Source organism: Carcharodon carcharias, chromosome 18 (genome assembly GCF_017639515.1).
Source record: "Carcharodon carcharias isolate sCarCar2 chromosome 18, sCarCar2.pri, whole genome shotgun sequence".
Taxonomy (NCBI): Eukaryota; Metazoa; Chordata; class Chondrichthyes; order Lamniformes; family Lamnidae; genus Carcharodon; species Carcharodon carcharias.
Window position 1 is genome coordinate 51,314,838 of NC_054484.1, and position 16,623 is coordinate 51,331,460.

A 16,623-nucleotide genomic window follows, 5' to 3' on the forward strand; every position below is an offset into this window, starting at 1 on the left:
ATTAATTAGTGGTGGGCGCGCTTCGGAGATTAAGACATGCCTGCCCAACAAAATATCGCGACGGCGCACGGTGACATCGGGACGCTCACCCGATGTCACCGCACGTTATTTTACGAGCGGGCATGTAGGGCCCGCTCCCCACATGCTAAAGGGAAAATTCTGTCCTTTGGAACTTGCTTCCTCATAAGGCAGTGAAAGCAGAGTCTGAATATTTTTAAGACAGAGCTAGATAGAATCTTGATTAACAAGAAAGTGAAAGGTTATTGGGATAGGCAGGAATGTGGGGTTGAGGTTACAATCAGATCAGCCTGATCTTATTGAATGGTGGAGCAGGCTTGAGGGGCCAAGTGGCCTACTCCTGCTCCTAACTCATATATTTGTATGTATTGGAAAGTGCATGAAAGAATCCAAAAGTATGATGTGGCCTTTCCTCATAGTTCCACTGTAACTTTGCCAGGAGTACACCAGAAGGGCTAGACACAAAGTGTCTATCAGGTGATAGTCTAGCATTAAAACTCCTGCTCATCTTGCAAATGACCATTCAGAGATGTTAGGGATGGAACTACCCAAATCAGTGTTTCACCCTATAGCATAAATGGCCTCTTTTATATATTAAGATCACATACAAAACATTACCGCTCCAAATTTTACCTGTTCAATCAAGGCTTTGTTTGCATCATGAGCTTGCTCATTAAAATTAGCCACTTTAGAATTGTGGAACCTCATTTGCCGAAACAGTTAGCATAAAGGATTTTAAGACCTTTGCGTTTATTTTTATGTTGTGTTCCCTTTTTGCATAACATGATTATTGTAAACAAATATCAGCCTTTCTGGAGTTTTGAAGTCAACCACCAAAGGCAAATCCCACAATCCACTGAAGATGACATTTTACTGACACCAACAGTAATGTCAATTTACTGAATATATCTTGAAGGTTGTGCTAGGTAACAAATGAAATTGCACATGGATCCGTTTTCTTTTTGAGGGTGGCTGCTAATATTATGAACATACAAATTAGGAACAGGGGTAGGCCATTCGGCCTCTCAAGCCTGCTCCGCAGTTCAATAAGATCATGGCTGATCTGATTGTGGCCTCAACTCCACTTTCTTCCTACCCACTATACCCTTGGAATCTTCATTGATAAGGGAGTCAAACTACCTCTGCCTTAAGAATATTCAATGACCCTGCCTCCATCACTCTGGGGAAGAGAGTTCCACAAACTTGTGACCCTCTGAGAGAAAATATTTCTCCTCATCTTCGTCTTAAATGGGAGACCCTTATTTTTAAACTGCGTCCCCAATTTCTAGTCTCTCTCACAAGGGGAATGTCCTATCAGCACCTCCTTGTCAAGCTCTGTGAGGATCTTATATGTTTCAATAAGATTGCCTCTCATTCTTCTAAACTCCAATGGATACCGACCCAATCTGTCCAACCTAACCTTATAAGATAACCCCCTCATTCCAGGAATCAATTAAGTGGACCTTCCCTGAACTGCTTCTAATGCAATTGTGTCCGTCCTTAAATAAGGAGACCAAAACTGTACACGATACTCTATATGTGGTCTCACCAGTGCCCTATACAACTGTAGCAAAACATCCCTATTTTATATTCAATCCTCCTTGCAATAAATGACAGCAGTCCATTTGCCTTCCTAATCTTGCTGTACCTGCAAACTAACGTCTTGTAATCCATGTGCCAGGATAGGAAGATCCCTCTGTACCTCAGAGTTCTGCAATCGCCCCATTTCCTGCTTTTTTATTCTTCTTGCCAAAGTGGACAAGTTCACATTTTCCTTCATTGCCATTTTTTTTCCCACTCACTTAACCTGTCTCTATCCCTTTGCAGGCTCATAATGTTGGCGGGCAGGCGAAGAGCCCAGGTGGCCTTCGCCTTTATCATGAAACCTCATCCATTGGTGGAATGAGGTTTCATGAAGGATTTATAATTCAAATAAATTTTTAAGTTAAAATTCACTGACATGTCCCAGCTCATGTGACGCTGTCGGGTCGCAGGCGGTGGTCCATTTCACAGCTGCTCTTAGGCCCACCTGCCACAGCACCCAACAAAGAGAAAATCCTGCCCATGATGATATTTTGTGCCATGTGTTACTGAAAGTGCAACCTAATAACTTAGCAGTTAGGGAAACTGGGCAGTTGGGACCTGAGTGAATACGATAAGTAACTGGGTATCTCCTTAACCAGTTAGTTGAAGGATGTGAAATTAACAGTGCAAAACTTAAGGAGGAGGCATAAATTAGAGTGAGTGAATTAAATGCAAAACCTGGTAAAGAAAAGGAAATAAAGAAAAGGAAAGAGAGTTTGAATTCAGAGAGAAAATAGAGCATTCATATACGTGGGGTGGAGGTGAGTGTGGGAATGTCATTTGGGAGTGGTATAGAGGGTGGGATTCCTTCTCACATTGGGAAACAGTTAATAGAAACCCAGGAGAGATCCAAGCAAATCTCTTCAGCAGTTGTTAGTGGTTTGTGGTAGTTTCTGCTAGACTTCCTCCCGGTAAGCTATTTCGTAAAAGAGTGGGTGTGGCACAGTGTTGAAAGAAAAAGTAATAGACAGGTTTTTAAATTTAAATTTTACACTTTTAAAAACTAACAACAGTTAAAGCTTGAAGGAATGAGACTCCATGCATACAATAATTAATTTTCAATGCCAGTGATGTTCTTTGGCAGCAATTAACATTTCATGCTGTTGAAAGCATACCTAAATTAAACCAGACAAAACTTAACTTTCTGCAGCGAGTTTAGTTTGTATCCCCCTCACAGATATACAGCAGCTTCACAGAGTTTAAGGCATCTCAACTGTGAGGCAGAGAGAAAGATGCCGTTTTCTCAAAGCGACACAGTTTCGGCATCAACTTTTGGATTTCCTTTAGAATTATACATCTATTGTGCCTGAAGTTGACAAAAAAATTATTTCCCAGTGTAGTAAGATATATTTAAGGCCATTTAAAAGGAGTTTTACCCCAGGCGGTGCTTAGTTGTTGAGCATATTCAAGAAAGCAGTCAATAGATTTTTGGACACTAAGGAAATCGAGGGTATGAGGGCGGGAAAGTAGAGTTTAAGTAGAAGATCAGCCATGATATTAATAAATGGCAGACCAGGCTCTAGGGGCCAAATGGTGTACACTTGCTACAATTTGACATGTTCAGATAGCTGTACTCTGAGACATTCTAAACTACAGGTAAATTGCTATGAGGTGATACCACTACTTGAGTGATAATTTCATTTTATGCAATATAGTTTATATCGTAGTAAGCCAAGGTAGTCATATAAAATAATCCCATTTGGTATTTATCTGCTCTCTTTTAATGAATATCAAAAAGCTTTATTGTTTGAGATTAATTTTTATAATCTCCACAAATGTTTTGAGAGCAGTATCATCAAAGCTTGCTTTCTTCTGATTGTATTACTTTGAATTTCTGCACAAAATTTCTGAGACAGGACTGGACCAAGTAACATTTTCATTTTTAAAGCAGGTAAGGGCCTAGTCTACCAACTAACAACTACAACCCGATGGACTGATACAGCCATTTTTAATAATGGTGCTGCAAAGAATCAAGTTGAACAAAATTCATGTTCCAGTATTCATGGTGTGTACCACAAATAACAAGCAATACACTAACAAATAGAGAGGAATGCCCCTGTGTATAACACACTGCTGGAGTTGTGCTATTCAGTGTGGTTGCTTTTTAGATTGACACTCATTTGTTCAGTTTCTAGGAGATTGGTGTCCTATCTCTGGCTTTCTGCATTTTCAAATCTAAATTCAGCTTACTCCACAGCAGAAGAATAGACCCATGATAACCTAGCTGGATTTAGTAATGTAAATACAGGGAGATTGTTTATGTATGTGAGTCTTCCAAAATCTGTACTAAATGAAAGCCTATCTAAAAGCAACCCTGTAACAAATGGCTATATTTTGTGCTGCTCTGTGTCACATATTCCCAACTTTTGCAAATCCATATCAGTATTTCTCTCTCACTTTTTGTCAAGGACCTCAATTCAAGCAGTGTCTTCCTGAAGCATTAATTTCCTGAATACTCCCAACATACAGTATCACAGATTGTTAAGACGTAGGTCTATATCTCTGACTTCCCACACAGTGAACTTTGGATTTCAAATTGTTGCTGTGGGGAATTGCCAAGTTGAGGCCAGGCATTTCCTCACAAAGTGAAACAATATTTGTGTTAATGTAACTGTTCTTTTAGATTGAATTATGAAGGAATCTATGGCTGGTTGGGATTTTTAAAAAACTTTTCACTATGAAGTTAATGATCTTGAAATAAAATGGAATAACACATAAACAATCAAGAAGTTCTAATTGAATTCCTTTGTGCATTACTTTAACAAGGCATCAGTCCATTTATTTTAACTAAGTTCAATGTTAATTATAAGTTAACAACTCTTGAAATAAGGAACAGAGGAGCTTCATTCTAATAAGTTTATTGTTTTTGCACTAATATTTTACCACATAATTTCAAGGCCTAATCCTGGGTTTTGTCAATACTACCTGACTATTGTAGCAGCTTTAAGTGGGCAGCTGTCAATGGAGATGTTAGAAACATTGCCTTTCTGGTCACGACTACTTAGAGGACACTAAACACTTCTGCAGGTGCCGAAACACATAAATGGCAATAACTATGAGGAACTATCTTCACAGGCTCCAAGACAGCAGATGGCCAGACACAGAACCTGGCCTTTTGCTGAATCTATCATGCAGCACTGTGTAAGGCACATCAGTGACAGTGACAGTCAGCTGTAGCCTGATACTTGGCTTCATCTCCTTGAAGGTACACTGATGCAATGCTGGCCTATGAGGCTGGTGTATGGAGTGGCAGGTGAGTGGCACAGAAGACCACTGTCTTTGAAATCATCTCATACTTATATGTCAGCTGCTGAGCTGCTCTGTATTGCAGACTTGGGTTGCACCATGGGTTTTCTTCCCTTTCATTTGGGTCTGTCATTTTTTATTCCTCTGGAGGAGGTCTTGTGGCTCAATAGATAGCGTCCCTATCTTTAAGCCAGAGCTTGGGTTCATGTCCCACTCCAGGATTTGTTGGCATTCATAATGCAGTTCAACATGTTTATAATCAGCCTGCTAATCCTTCCAACATTTCCCTTCTAGTGTCCAAAGGGGAAAAAGATGTGTGAAGATATGGAACAAACAAACAAACTTAGCCCTTTGACCCTTTAGTCTTACTAGCAATTTGACATATAATACATGTATAGCAGATATATGTCAAGCAAATGATCATTACTGTGTATGTACGCTTGCACACACCTGCATATCTGTATACCTGACTCCATATAAAATCTGAGTCTGAGCCAGCACATTTATATTATAAAATATGTTGAGATGTCACAAGAGGTTTCTTTGTTTGCTCTGTACAGCAGGACAAACCCCAGCAGGAGAATTTTTTTATGAAATTCAATATGAGACAGAGAAGGCCAAAATTCAGATGGAATCTGCAATTGCAATAAACTTTGTGGAAAAGGAATGGGACACAGAAACTGGCATTGTCACACTGACTTTCAACATTGTTTTTGCACCATATAAACCAATCAGGTATGTGAATGCTACAATATGCACCACAAGATCATCTTTGATAATATAAAAATTATGAGAAAATAAATAACTAGTTTTTAAAAGATTTGCAAAGGCAAGTAGAGCTTTGCAGAGTTCCCTTATTTTTCGTATTCAATTGGATAATAGCTGGTACATACACATGGTTGTCAGCTGGTACCAGAATTTCCTACCTGAAGTGGTACCAGCTTGACCTCAAAGGCTGTATATGTGTTACCAAAATATCAATGGCATGCCATAATTGTAGGCCATCATGACAGGTAAATGCTATTAAAATTAAGATAATTTTACATTGTTGCACCTAGTGTTAGTGTTACAGTAGCAGCCTCAAAATGGGGTCAGCAGCCTGACTACCACCTTAACCTCAGTAATGTAGCTTGCTTCGTTTTGAAAGTGATATACTGCTGCACTTTCAAAGTGCCCACCTGTTTCAGGAAAAAGGTGTCTTTTAATATGCTAGGATTTCAACTGCCATTTTAGGTTGGACCTGCTTGGTGCAAATTTTATGCACACTCCAATCATTTTCACGAAGTATAGAGCTAAAGGTTCAGCAAAAGCAAGGTTGAAATGAATTGTGTGGGGCCTGAAGGAACAATTTGCACAAAAATAATCTGGGCCTGCTTTCATTGGGCAAATTTGATATTGGACGTCTTACATCTGACATAGTTCCCAAAAGTCAATATCCATCCAATCTCTGATAAAAGCAAAAGGCAATCTATTGAGCTGGTTTTTGAATAATACAGTGGGGGAGTATTATATAGGTAAAAGTCAACCCTTGTTTTCACCATTAATGTCTGAAGTAAAAAAAAAATCAATTACTCCAGAATAATTTTGATGAGGAATGATTCATGTAAGCATTCACGAAATTTCAGGGTACTCTTCAGAATTCTCCAAAAAACCTTGAAAATCAACCATTGCTGTGAGAAATTAAGGTAAAATTGTTAGCACAATCACACAATGCAATTCATATTGTTCACATGGTTTCTTACATTGTACACTGTGTTTCATCACAACCAGAATGTGGTAACTAAAGATGTTGCACCATTTCAACAAAACTCTCCTGCAGCTCTGTGCTGATTGAAACCATCTGTATCAATGATTTTTTTCAATTATTCTATTTGTGCAAAGGCAAGCCAAATGATAATGATTGTCGCTCACATTTACAAATGAAGAACCCTTCTTGGTCTTTAAGGGAACCAGTCACTGCAAACAATTATAATTGATTACTCCCAGGAATTAATCAAATTAGCAGTCAGTTCTACTTCACTTTAAGGACATTTATTCTACCATTTCTGTCTTGTATTATGAATTCTTTGCAACCTCTCTCTGCATCATATCCTTATCTGAGATGAAATTGGACATGCTTTCAGGAAGCAATTCAAATCAGTGGAATGCAACTGCAGGCAATCTCAGCCCTTGTTTTGATTAACTGACCATTTTTGGTATTGTTTTTGGTGTGTCTGGAAAATTAATCAAAATATTTGTCACAATAATGGCACCCCCTGACAATGATGGCAGTATTGGATTGAAGAAGTAGATCCGTGCCAAATCATCATTATATACATCCACAAGACATCGTTTACTTTTGTTGCAGTTGAGTTTATTTCTTTTCTCAAGTCTTTTTTCCATAATCAGAAACATTAGAAGTGCCAAAGCTTCATAATATTTAGAATATCACTGCATTTCATATAATTGAATATTTAACCATTCCATTGTTTTATTTCAGCCATTCAGCAATGCTAAAAGTCCAGTCTGCTACTGGTGGAATCTGGAAATTCCCATTACTGCTGATTGCCACTGAGCCACAGGTAGATGATGTCATCAACATTGAAGCATTAGGATTAAATAGGGAGTCCGTGGTTTGCTTTAGGCTTACGAGCCAGACAAGGTATGTATTGTAATCATTTCCAATTATTTTCAATACTCTAAAAGGTTTATGCCCCCAATCCTCCACTAAGTATTTTTTTTTAGTAAAATATATATAAACCAAACAACTGATTTTTGAGTAAATGATGTGCCAGATTTTGAATTTTGGCTCAGCCCCATCTGTAGGAGACCTGGTACCTGTGTGAACAGGTCAAGCAATTGTGTACCTCCTTAACCAATCAAGCTGAAGAATCGTTAATGAGCAGTGCAAATTCTGAACCAAGCAATGTCAGTTAGAATGTTCAATTCAATGTCAAATCAGGTATAGGAGGTGAAATAAATAAAGGGAAGGAAAAGTGAGAATAAAGGAAAGAGATAAACAAGACAGAAACAAAATGTTCTAAAAAAAAACGTATTTTAAAAAAAATCTCAGCTATAATTAAAACCTGAATGAATGAGATTTCACATTTATAAAAGCAAATTTTCAGTGCCAGATAGGTTGTTTGGCATTCATTAAAAATTACTGTGCTGTTAAAAATTTACTTACACAAGCATGGACAAGTGCTAACTTTCCTTGGCATAGTTAGCAAGAATATATCACATGAGTACAGCAAACTCATGCGGTTCCACATGTTTTAATGTCAGGTCGCGCAGTGAGATATGAGTGTAGAGAAACTTCCGGAGGAATTGGGCAGCTCAGGTAGCAGCTTCCTGATTTTTATGTTTAACTGCACATATATGATGACTGGAAGCTGGTGTAAAATTAACATTTTAATAATAGTGACACTGACAGTTGCTTGGTAGTACAGAATTTAAATTGCTGAAAAGAGAGACATGTTGCTGTAGCTTCTTGTCTTGCACTCATCAGGACAAATGCAAGAATGCCAACTGTTTACAAGATTGCTGATAAGTCAAATGATCACAACAATTTATACTACAGGAGAAAAGGGATGCTAATTCATTGGAAAATTGACTGATTGGCTGAGGCATTGCCATGGTGAAAGCAACAGGGAATTATAAGCTCCCAAGGTAATTACAAAAATGTGCAAGGCTTAAACATGTTCCTTTTGTTTGCAGAGAATGAGCCTTGTGTATGAATGTATGTCACGTTACGAGTTTGATTGATTATCTTAAATTAGTTATTAGTGTAGCTAGTAATGCACCCAGGATTGTTCAGCAAATGTTGCCCAATTGTAGAATCACATCTAATAGTAGATGTTTTGTTTTGGGTTTTGCAAGTGCAGGCTGCTTCAGTACAGCCTGTACTGTCTATTGCAAACAGGTGAAGGAACATGTTTGATTTGGTCAGTTAGTTGTTGGGGCATACAGCCTACGTACCTGGCATTGCACCAGCACTGATTTATACACGACATGGCTCAATTGTATAGTAGGCAGAACGTCTTTTTGGACTGATGGCAGCATCCTTCTAGTGTAAAACACTATTTATGTCCCCCACTGCATAGTAGCAGCATGAAACAGCTTGCTTAACCCATTATTCAAATTTTTGAGATACATTACCTTTCCAGGGTAATTTGAGGCAAACTGGACACTTTTCAGGCCCGAAAATAGTGGCCTTTGGGCCATTTGCATGTTTGTGAAATACACAATGAACATTGACCTGATCAGGATAGCCATTATCCTTCAGGATAATTTTGACACACTCTGTTTCTGCATCAAGCTTGCATGGTGAGCAAATGGCTCAGGCCCTGTTTACAAGATTGCTGATAAGTCCAATCTTATAGCAACTGGAGCCACACAAATCCTAACACATATTGACTGGTGAAGGGTAGATGGTGGCGTAATGGTAATGTCACTGGACTAGTTATCCAGGGACCCAGGTTAGTTCTCTGGGGACATAGGTTCAAATCCTGCCATGGCAGCTGGTGGAATTTGAATTCAGTTAATAAAATCTGGGATATAAAGCTAGTTTCAGTAATGGTGATCATGAAACTATCATTGATTGTCAGGAAAAACCCTTTTGGTTCACTAATGTCCTGGAAATCTGTCAGCCTTACCCAGTCTCCAGTCTGGCCTACAGTCAAGCCTGTAACATGGTTCGTTTACACTTGCTAGAAGTCATATGTTCTCTGAAAACAAAAGGAATATGTTCAAGCCTTGTGGCTTTTTGGAATTACCAGCTTGGGAAACCTTTGGTTCTCTGTTGCTTTCTCTACATAGCAACGCCTCAGCCAATCAGAGCTGACTAGCCAACGATCATTACCCCTTTTCTCCCGTAGTATACATTGTTGTGATCATTTGAAATTTGGCATTCTTGCACTTGTCCTGATGCACACATCCTGCTTTTCTGCAATACCATTAGCCTCACTGTTACTTCTACAGCAAATCTGGCCTATTGTGTTTATTGGTCCATTGGCACTCATACTAGTCTCCATGTGCACATAATTTTCTGCTAGTGATAACACTCCTGTGGTGATTTTACTTGGCATTGTATATATAAAAATTACAACATTAAAACAGGCCATTTGGTCCAACCAGTCCGTATTGGTGTTTATCTCTTCTGTATGAGCAGTGGTAAGAATTCAATTTGTCTATCCTGTTTCCATATCCCTCTTATTCCTCCTTTCCTTCAACCACCTATTCTAAATATTGACATGGTATATCCTTCAACTACTAACTCCAGAACTGCATTTTCGAGCCTCACAATTATCTATGTGGAACAACTTTCTCCTGGGTTATCACACATGTAATCTTATATCCATCTCCCCTGCATCAGACCCCTCAACCAGAATATTTGGTCCATTTCTACCTCCACTGTCCCATGCTTTCATAATTTTGAATACCTCCATTCAATAAGCTCTTAATTTCCTCTGTTCTAAAGAAAATAACCCGAATTTTTAAGTCTTTTTTATAATTTCTTCTTACCATTATGAATCTGCATCAATTGAATCTGCACCTATTGCCTCAACACCCTTCCTAAGTGTGGAGACCAAAACTACACACACTATTCCAACTGTGATCTTCTAATTTTTATATAAATTCCACCATTATTTTACCACTTTTACATTCAATATTTCTTTCTATAAAACACTGCATTCCATTAATTTTTTATGCCCAATTGAGGCACAATGTAATATCTTTTATATAAATTCTGGGATAGGATGGCTAGAATCATCAGCTCTTTCTGGCGTGCAAGCATGTTCAACCCAATTTTAATAAGGTTTTAAAATCTCTACAAGCATATAAAAGGAGGTAGATCTGTGAGTCATAAGGCTACAAGGACTTGACTCAACTTATTTGCTGGCCTCAAAGTCAAGAACAAGGATTTTTTTAAGTTTTCTGATCTGGTACAAAATTTTCACTATAGGAAGTAATGTGCCTCGCAGCTGGAATACAGAAACATAAGTATTTATTTTAGTAGAAGATTTTCTCACATTATTTCAATTTTTTCCCTCTATTTATCTGTGTACTACACCTATAGCCTGCTTTCAAGGTAGTTTTTTAGAACAGCATGTTCTGGTTCCAACCACAGAGCAGGCTATACTATACCTGGTTTGACCAATGAGAAAGGATTAATTGATAACCTAGTGAAGGCACTCTGAGGTAGCAGCAATCATAATATGATTGAATTCATTTTGAGGGAGAAATGAGTTCATCAAGACTAACATTTTAAACGTAAATAAGGGCAATTATGAGAGCGTAAAAGCAGAGCCAGCTAAAGTGAACTGGCAAATGACGTTAAGGGATAGGCCAATAGAAGTTCAGTGGCAGACATTTAAAGGGATATTTCAGAATACATAAAATATATACATTCCAATGAGAAAGGAAAAGTCCAAGGGGAGGGCCCACCATCTGTGGTTAACTAAAAAAAGTTAAAGACAGTATCAAACTTAAAGAAAAAGCATATAATTACATAAAGACGGGTGGCAGGTCAGAAGATTGGAAAGAATATAAAGAATAGCGAAGAATGACAAAAAGATTAATAAAGAGGGAAAAAATAGACTATGAGAGAAAGCTAGCTAGTGATATAAAGACGGATAGTGAGAGTTTCTATAGATATTTAAATAAGGAAAGAGTTAACAAAATGAGCTTTGGTCCTATAGAAAGTGCATCTGGGGAATTGATAATGGAAAGTAGGGAGCTGGCGCATGAATTAAACAGGCATTTTGCTTTGGTCTTCACTAAAGAAGACACAAGTAACATCCCGGAAATAGCTGTAAATCAGGAAATGTAAGGGAGGAAGGAACTCTGGAAAATTACAATCACATGGAAGGTGGTATCAAGCAAATTGTTGAGGCTGTGGGCTGACAAATCCCCAGGTCTGGACGGACATCACCCTAAGGCGAAGAAAGAAGTGACTAGTGAGATAGTTGATGCACTGGTTTTAATTTTCCAAAATTCCCTAGGTTCAGGGAAGGTTCCATTAGATAGGAAAATAGCAAATATAATTCCTTAATTCAAAAAGGGAGGGAGACAGAGAACAGGAAACTATAGGCCAGTTAGCCTAACTCTGTCATAGGTAAAGTGTTAAAAGCTATTATTAAAGATGTTATAGCAGGGCACTTTGAAAAATTCAAGGCAATCAGGCAGAATCGACATGGTTTTTTAAAAGGAAAATCATGTTTAACCAATTTATTGGAGCTCCTTGAAGGAGTCGCATGTGCTGTGGATAAAGGTGAACTGATGGATGTACTGTGCATAGATTTCCAGAAGGCATTTGATAAAGTGCCACATCAAAGGTTATTGCAGGAAATAAAAGCTCATGGTGTAGGAGGTAACTTATTGGCATGGATAGAAGATTGGTTTGCTAACAGGAAGCAGAGAGTTGGCATAAGTGGGTCTTTTTCTGGTTGGCAGGATGTGACGAGTGGTGTGCCACAGGGATCATTGCTGGAGCCTCAACTTTTTACATTTTATGTAAATGACTTGGATGATGGGACCGAAGGAATGTTTGCTAAATTTGCTGACAACACAAAGATGGGTAGGAAAGTAAATTGTGAAGAAGATGTAAGGAAGCAACAAAGATAGATTAAATGAGTGGGCAAAGATCTGGCAAATGGAGTATAATGTGGGAAATTGTGGGCAAAGGTGAAATCCTTCATTCTGGCAGGAAGAATAAAAAAGAAGCTTATTATCTAAATGGTGAGAGATTGTTGAGCTCTGAGATTCAGAGGGACCTGGGTGTCCTAGTGCATGAATCACAAAAGGTTAGTATGCAGGTACAGCAGGTAATTAGGAAAGCTTATAGAATGTTAACATTTATTGTGAGGACAATTGATTACAAAAGTGAGGAGGTTATGCTTCAGTTGTACAGGGCATTGGTGAGAACATATCTGGGGTATGGTGTACAGTACTGGTCTCCTTATTTAAAGAAAGATGTAAGTGCATTAAAAGCAGTTCAGAGAAAGTTTACTAGACTAATACCAGGATTAGGTGGGTTACTTTGAGGAAAGGCTGGACAGGTTAGGCTTATATCCATTGGAATTTAGAAGAGTAAGAGGCAACTTGATTGAAACCTTTCAGATACTGAGGGGTCTTGACAGGGTGGATGTGGAGAGGATGTCTCCTCTTGTGGGAGGATCTAGAACTAGGGGTCACTGTTTTAAGGCAGAGATTAGGAGAATTTTTTTCCCTTAGAGGGTTGAGTCTTTGGAATGCTCTTTCTCAAAAGGCAGTGGAAGCAGGGTCCTTGAATATATTTAAGGCAGAGCTAGATAGGCTCTTGATTAACAAAGGGGTGAAAGGTTACCTGGGGTAGATAGGAATGTGGGATTGAGGTTACATTTAGATCAGCCATGATCTTATTGAATAGTGCACCAGGGCTCGAGGGGCTGAGTGGCCTACTCCTGCTCCTAATTCGTATGTTCGTATGTTGAAAGAGTGAGAAGATAATTTTCTCACTGCCTGCTGTTCTTTTTAAAGGTGTATGAAAATGACATAGGTTGATTCTTCTCCTGCACAGGAAGCTTGTTTCACTCTGCCTTGCTCCCAGCAGTGTGGCTAAAAATAAGAAATTGTAATCCTTCTGCTTTGTGATACACTGGGCTGAATTTTACAGGGATATGTAAACGCAGCAATTACATGCTGCAAGTGGCCTTCGCAAGCTGAGGGTTGGACTTCCGCCCCTCAGTGGAAGAAAGTCCCACTCGAGCTGTTGGCCAATCTGATTGGCTGGCGGCTCTTGCAGTCTCAGCAGCACCAAAAGAGAATAAAGGATGCTGCTGGGGCTGCAAGGAGGCCCATGAAGAAGTGTCATGGACAGGTAGGTCCCTGGTTTTTTCGGTAGGACCGGATCAGGCACCCAAGAGAAAATGTTGAAAGTTATGGGGCGTGTTGGGGGAGTGTTTGGAGGCCACACGGGGAGGCATAAAGGGGGGGGCACGATTTTAGAGGGGTTGGCATCCACTGATGTGCACAGAGCACTCCCCCAAGTGCTGTACCCTCCTTCCCACCTGTTCACAAACTTTGGTGAAGAATTTGTCTTCCCACTCACCTACCTTCCACTGCTCAGCATATTATGGCAGTGGAGGCAGATTTGGGGCCTTAAATTGCTATTGATTAGCCACTTTAGGGCCTCATAGGCCTACGGTGGATGGGCTAATGGGTGCCTTGTGGAGAACGGGTCAGGGTGGGCTGGAAGGCCATGAGCTACCCGCTCATCATATTGTACATGCATCACCCCCCCAACTGAAAATAGGCCTGGTTGGTGGGGTGGGGGCTGGCTTTAAATCCCGCCACTGTATGAAACCTCTTCATTTTATGTCACCACATTGCTCACTTTTATTTAGTTTCAAAATAACATTCTCAGTGAAAAATACTCAACACCGCATCAAAATGTTACAACCCTCTTTTCAAAATGACAACCAATAAAACATAATCAAAAATTAAAAACCCCAATACTGCAGAGAAATATACTGTAATTATTCTTTACAATATAATTAGTAATGTTTCAAATTGTTAGCCGTATGCCATTGAATATGTTACATTGAAATGCTTGGTAGATGTCACATGATTTGTATGGTGCACTGGACTCAACAAAAGAGGGATGGGAATTCTGTACTAAATAAAATAGGCCCAAAATTCCATTCATGCTACGCAGGCACATTACCCTGTCTGCAGGTCCTCAGACAGTGGCTGGGCACGTCTACTATTCCTGTTTGGCGAAGTGGCACTCTTCACATGCTCACCATACTAAGGCACCCATATAATCCCTGTTGATTGAATATTCTTTTGAGGATGGTGATAATTTCTTGTTAACTACATCCTCCATAAATGCTGCCTATCTCTTCTTTTCTTCATCCTTACTTGATTACCCTCCCCCTCCATAATAACGATTTTTAAAAATATTTCCATAGACAGTGTCATTATTTACTGTAGAGGGTGGTGGCCATTATCTTCCAATGACCTTACATTGCACACATGATTTGAAGCATTTCAAAAGCTGACTATGCTCACTGCAAAGATATTATCAATCCCAAAAGTTGCTGCACTTCATAGAATCATAAAATTATGCACTACAGAAGGAGGCCATTTGGACCATTGTGCTTTTGAAAGAGCTATCCAATTAGTCCCATTCCCCTGTTCTTTCCCCATAGCTCAGGAAATATTTCCTTTTCAAGTATATACCCAATTTCCTTTAGGAAGTTGTTAGTGAGTCTGTTTCCCATCATTTCTGACAGCACATTTCAAACCATAACTCACTGTGTAAAAAGAAAAAAATCCTCAGTGTCACATCCAAGCAGTTAGATTCATGCAGTTATGGAAAATGGACACTACTTTTAAAAACAAAAATGGAGAATGGACATTCTGCTTTGAAACAAAATGGAGTTGAGAGGTCAGATGACATCTTTATGTTTCTGTCAATATACATAAAACTACACAAGGCTGGCAGTTAGCCTGCTTGTTTGGACAGGACATTAAAATTCAAATGGCCTTTCGGTATGTTTCATTGAGAAAGCATTAAAATGCAGCAGATTTTTCCTGTGGATTTAATATCTACCATTGTCCAAATACCTGCTAAACCTGGTAGCCTTACAGAATTCTCAGATGCAGAATGGAATTCCACAGAATGGGTGCGAGAAGAAATCCATTCTATCACAAGGAGATGCTAATGGGTGAAACTCAAACACTATTGTGTGTCAATGCTCAAGTCATCACACCATTTGTGTGGGCGATGGAAAATGGATACTGTGGTCAGCTTACAGAACCGAGTCTGGGATTTTCTGGTCCCACCAGCAGCAGGGTTCATGGCGGACAGGTGCGGACAATACAGCGGGAGCTGAAGAATAAGTTTCCAGATAGCATGAAATGACGCTGGAACTTGCAGTGCCACCCATCATGGTGGGATAATGGTGGGTCGCCATTCCTGCCAGAAGCCGTCAGGAAGCTGTTTTCCATTTAATGGTCAGGATTCAAATGGACACCCGACTGAAATTCTCAACCCCCCTCCCCCTGCCCAATCGACTGTCCCGCCAGTGGGATTTCATAGTGGTCCAGAACACATCTGGACCACCGTGGCATGCACATGTCGGGGCTTACCTGGATTGACGCCTGGAGTAGCAAGTGGAGCCTTGCGACGTCAGAGCCAGGAGCTGCAGGTGGAGCTGGAGCTACGGTGGAGCCTCGCAATGTTAGAGCAGGAGCTGCAGGTAAATCTGGAGCTGCAGGTGGAGCCAGGAGCTGCAGGTGGACCCTCGATCAAGTGGAGCATCCAGCAACAGGTGTACGACTGCAGCATGTAATGGTGCATGACGAGGGCCTTTGTTGGGGTGGGGGATGAAGTAGACAAGGAGGAGAGGCGCAAAGAGTGGGGGGCAGGTTTGGATGCCAAAAGGTGGGGGAAAGATGGAAGTATTGTGGGGGTGTTGGATGAGTGCAGTGGGGAAATGGAGCGGGAACGAAGGAAGGGCAGTGGGGAAAGAACGGGACCGTGAGTGGGGGCAGGGGGTGTGCAGCGGGAAGAATGGGACCATGAGTGGGGATTCAGAGGGAGTGGTCTGTGAAACCAATTGAAGAATCCTGTGCGGGGGCGGGGGGCGGGGGGGGAGGCAATGTGAGGGAACTGGTGATATGATGGAATAATTACAGTTAAAGGGGGCAGTGGTATGTGGTAGGGTGGGAGGATCAGGGTCGTGCAATGAAGGGTGAAGCGGTTGAATGGGTTTTAGGGTTGTTGGAGGAAAAACAAAATGAAATGTG

At 40.1% G+C, this 16,623-nt stretch overlaps 1 protein-coding gene across 1 annotated transcript in view; it reads left to right on the plus strand.

The window, feature by feature from the left end:
* Nucleotides 1-16,623, plus strand: part of LOC121290452 (cilia- and flagella-associated protein 47-like) — a 661,534-nt gene that overhangs the window by 595,317 nt on the left and 49,594 nt on the right. The window contains 2 exon segments of the mRNA XM_041210889.1: nucleotides 5,424-5,583; nucleotides 7,328-7,489. Coding sequence (XP_041066823.1) covers nucleotides 5,424-5,583; nucleotides 7,328-7,489 — 322 coding nt within the window.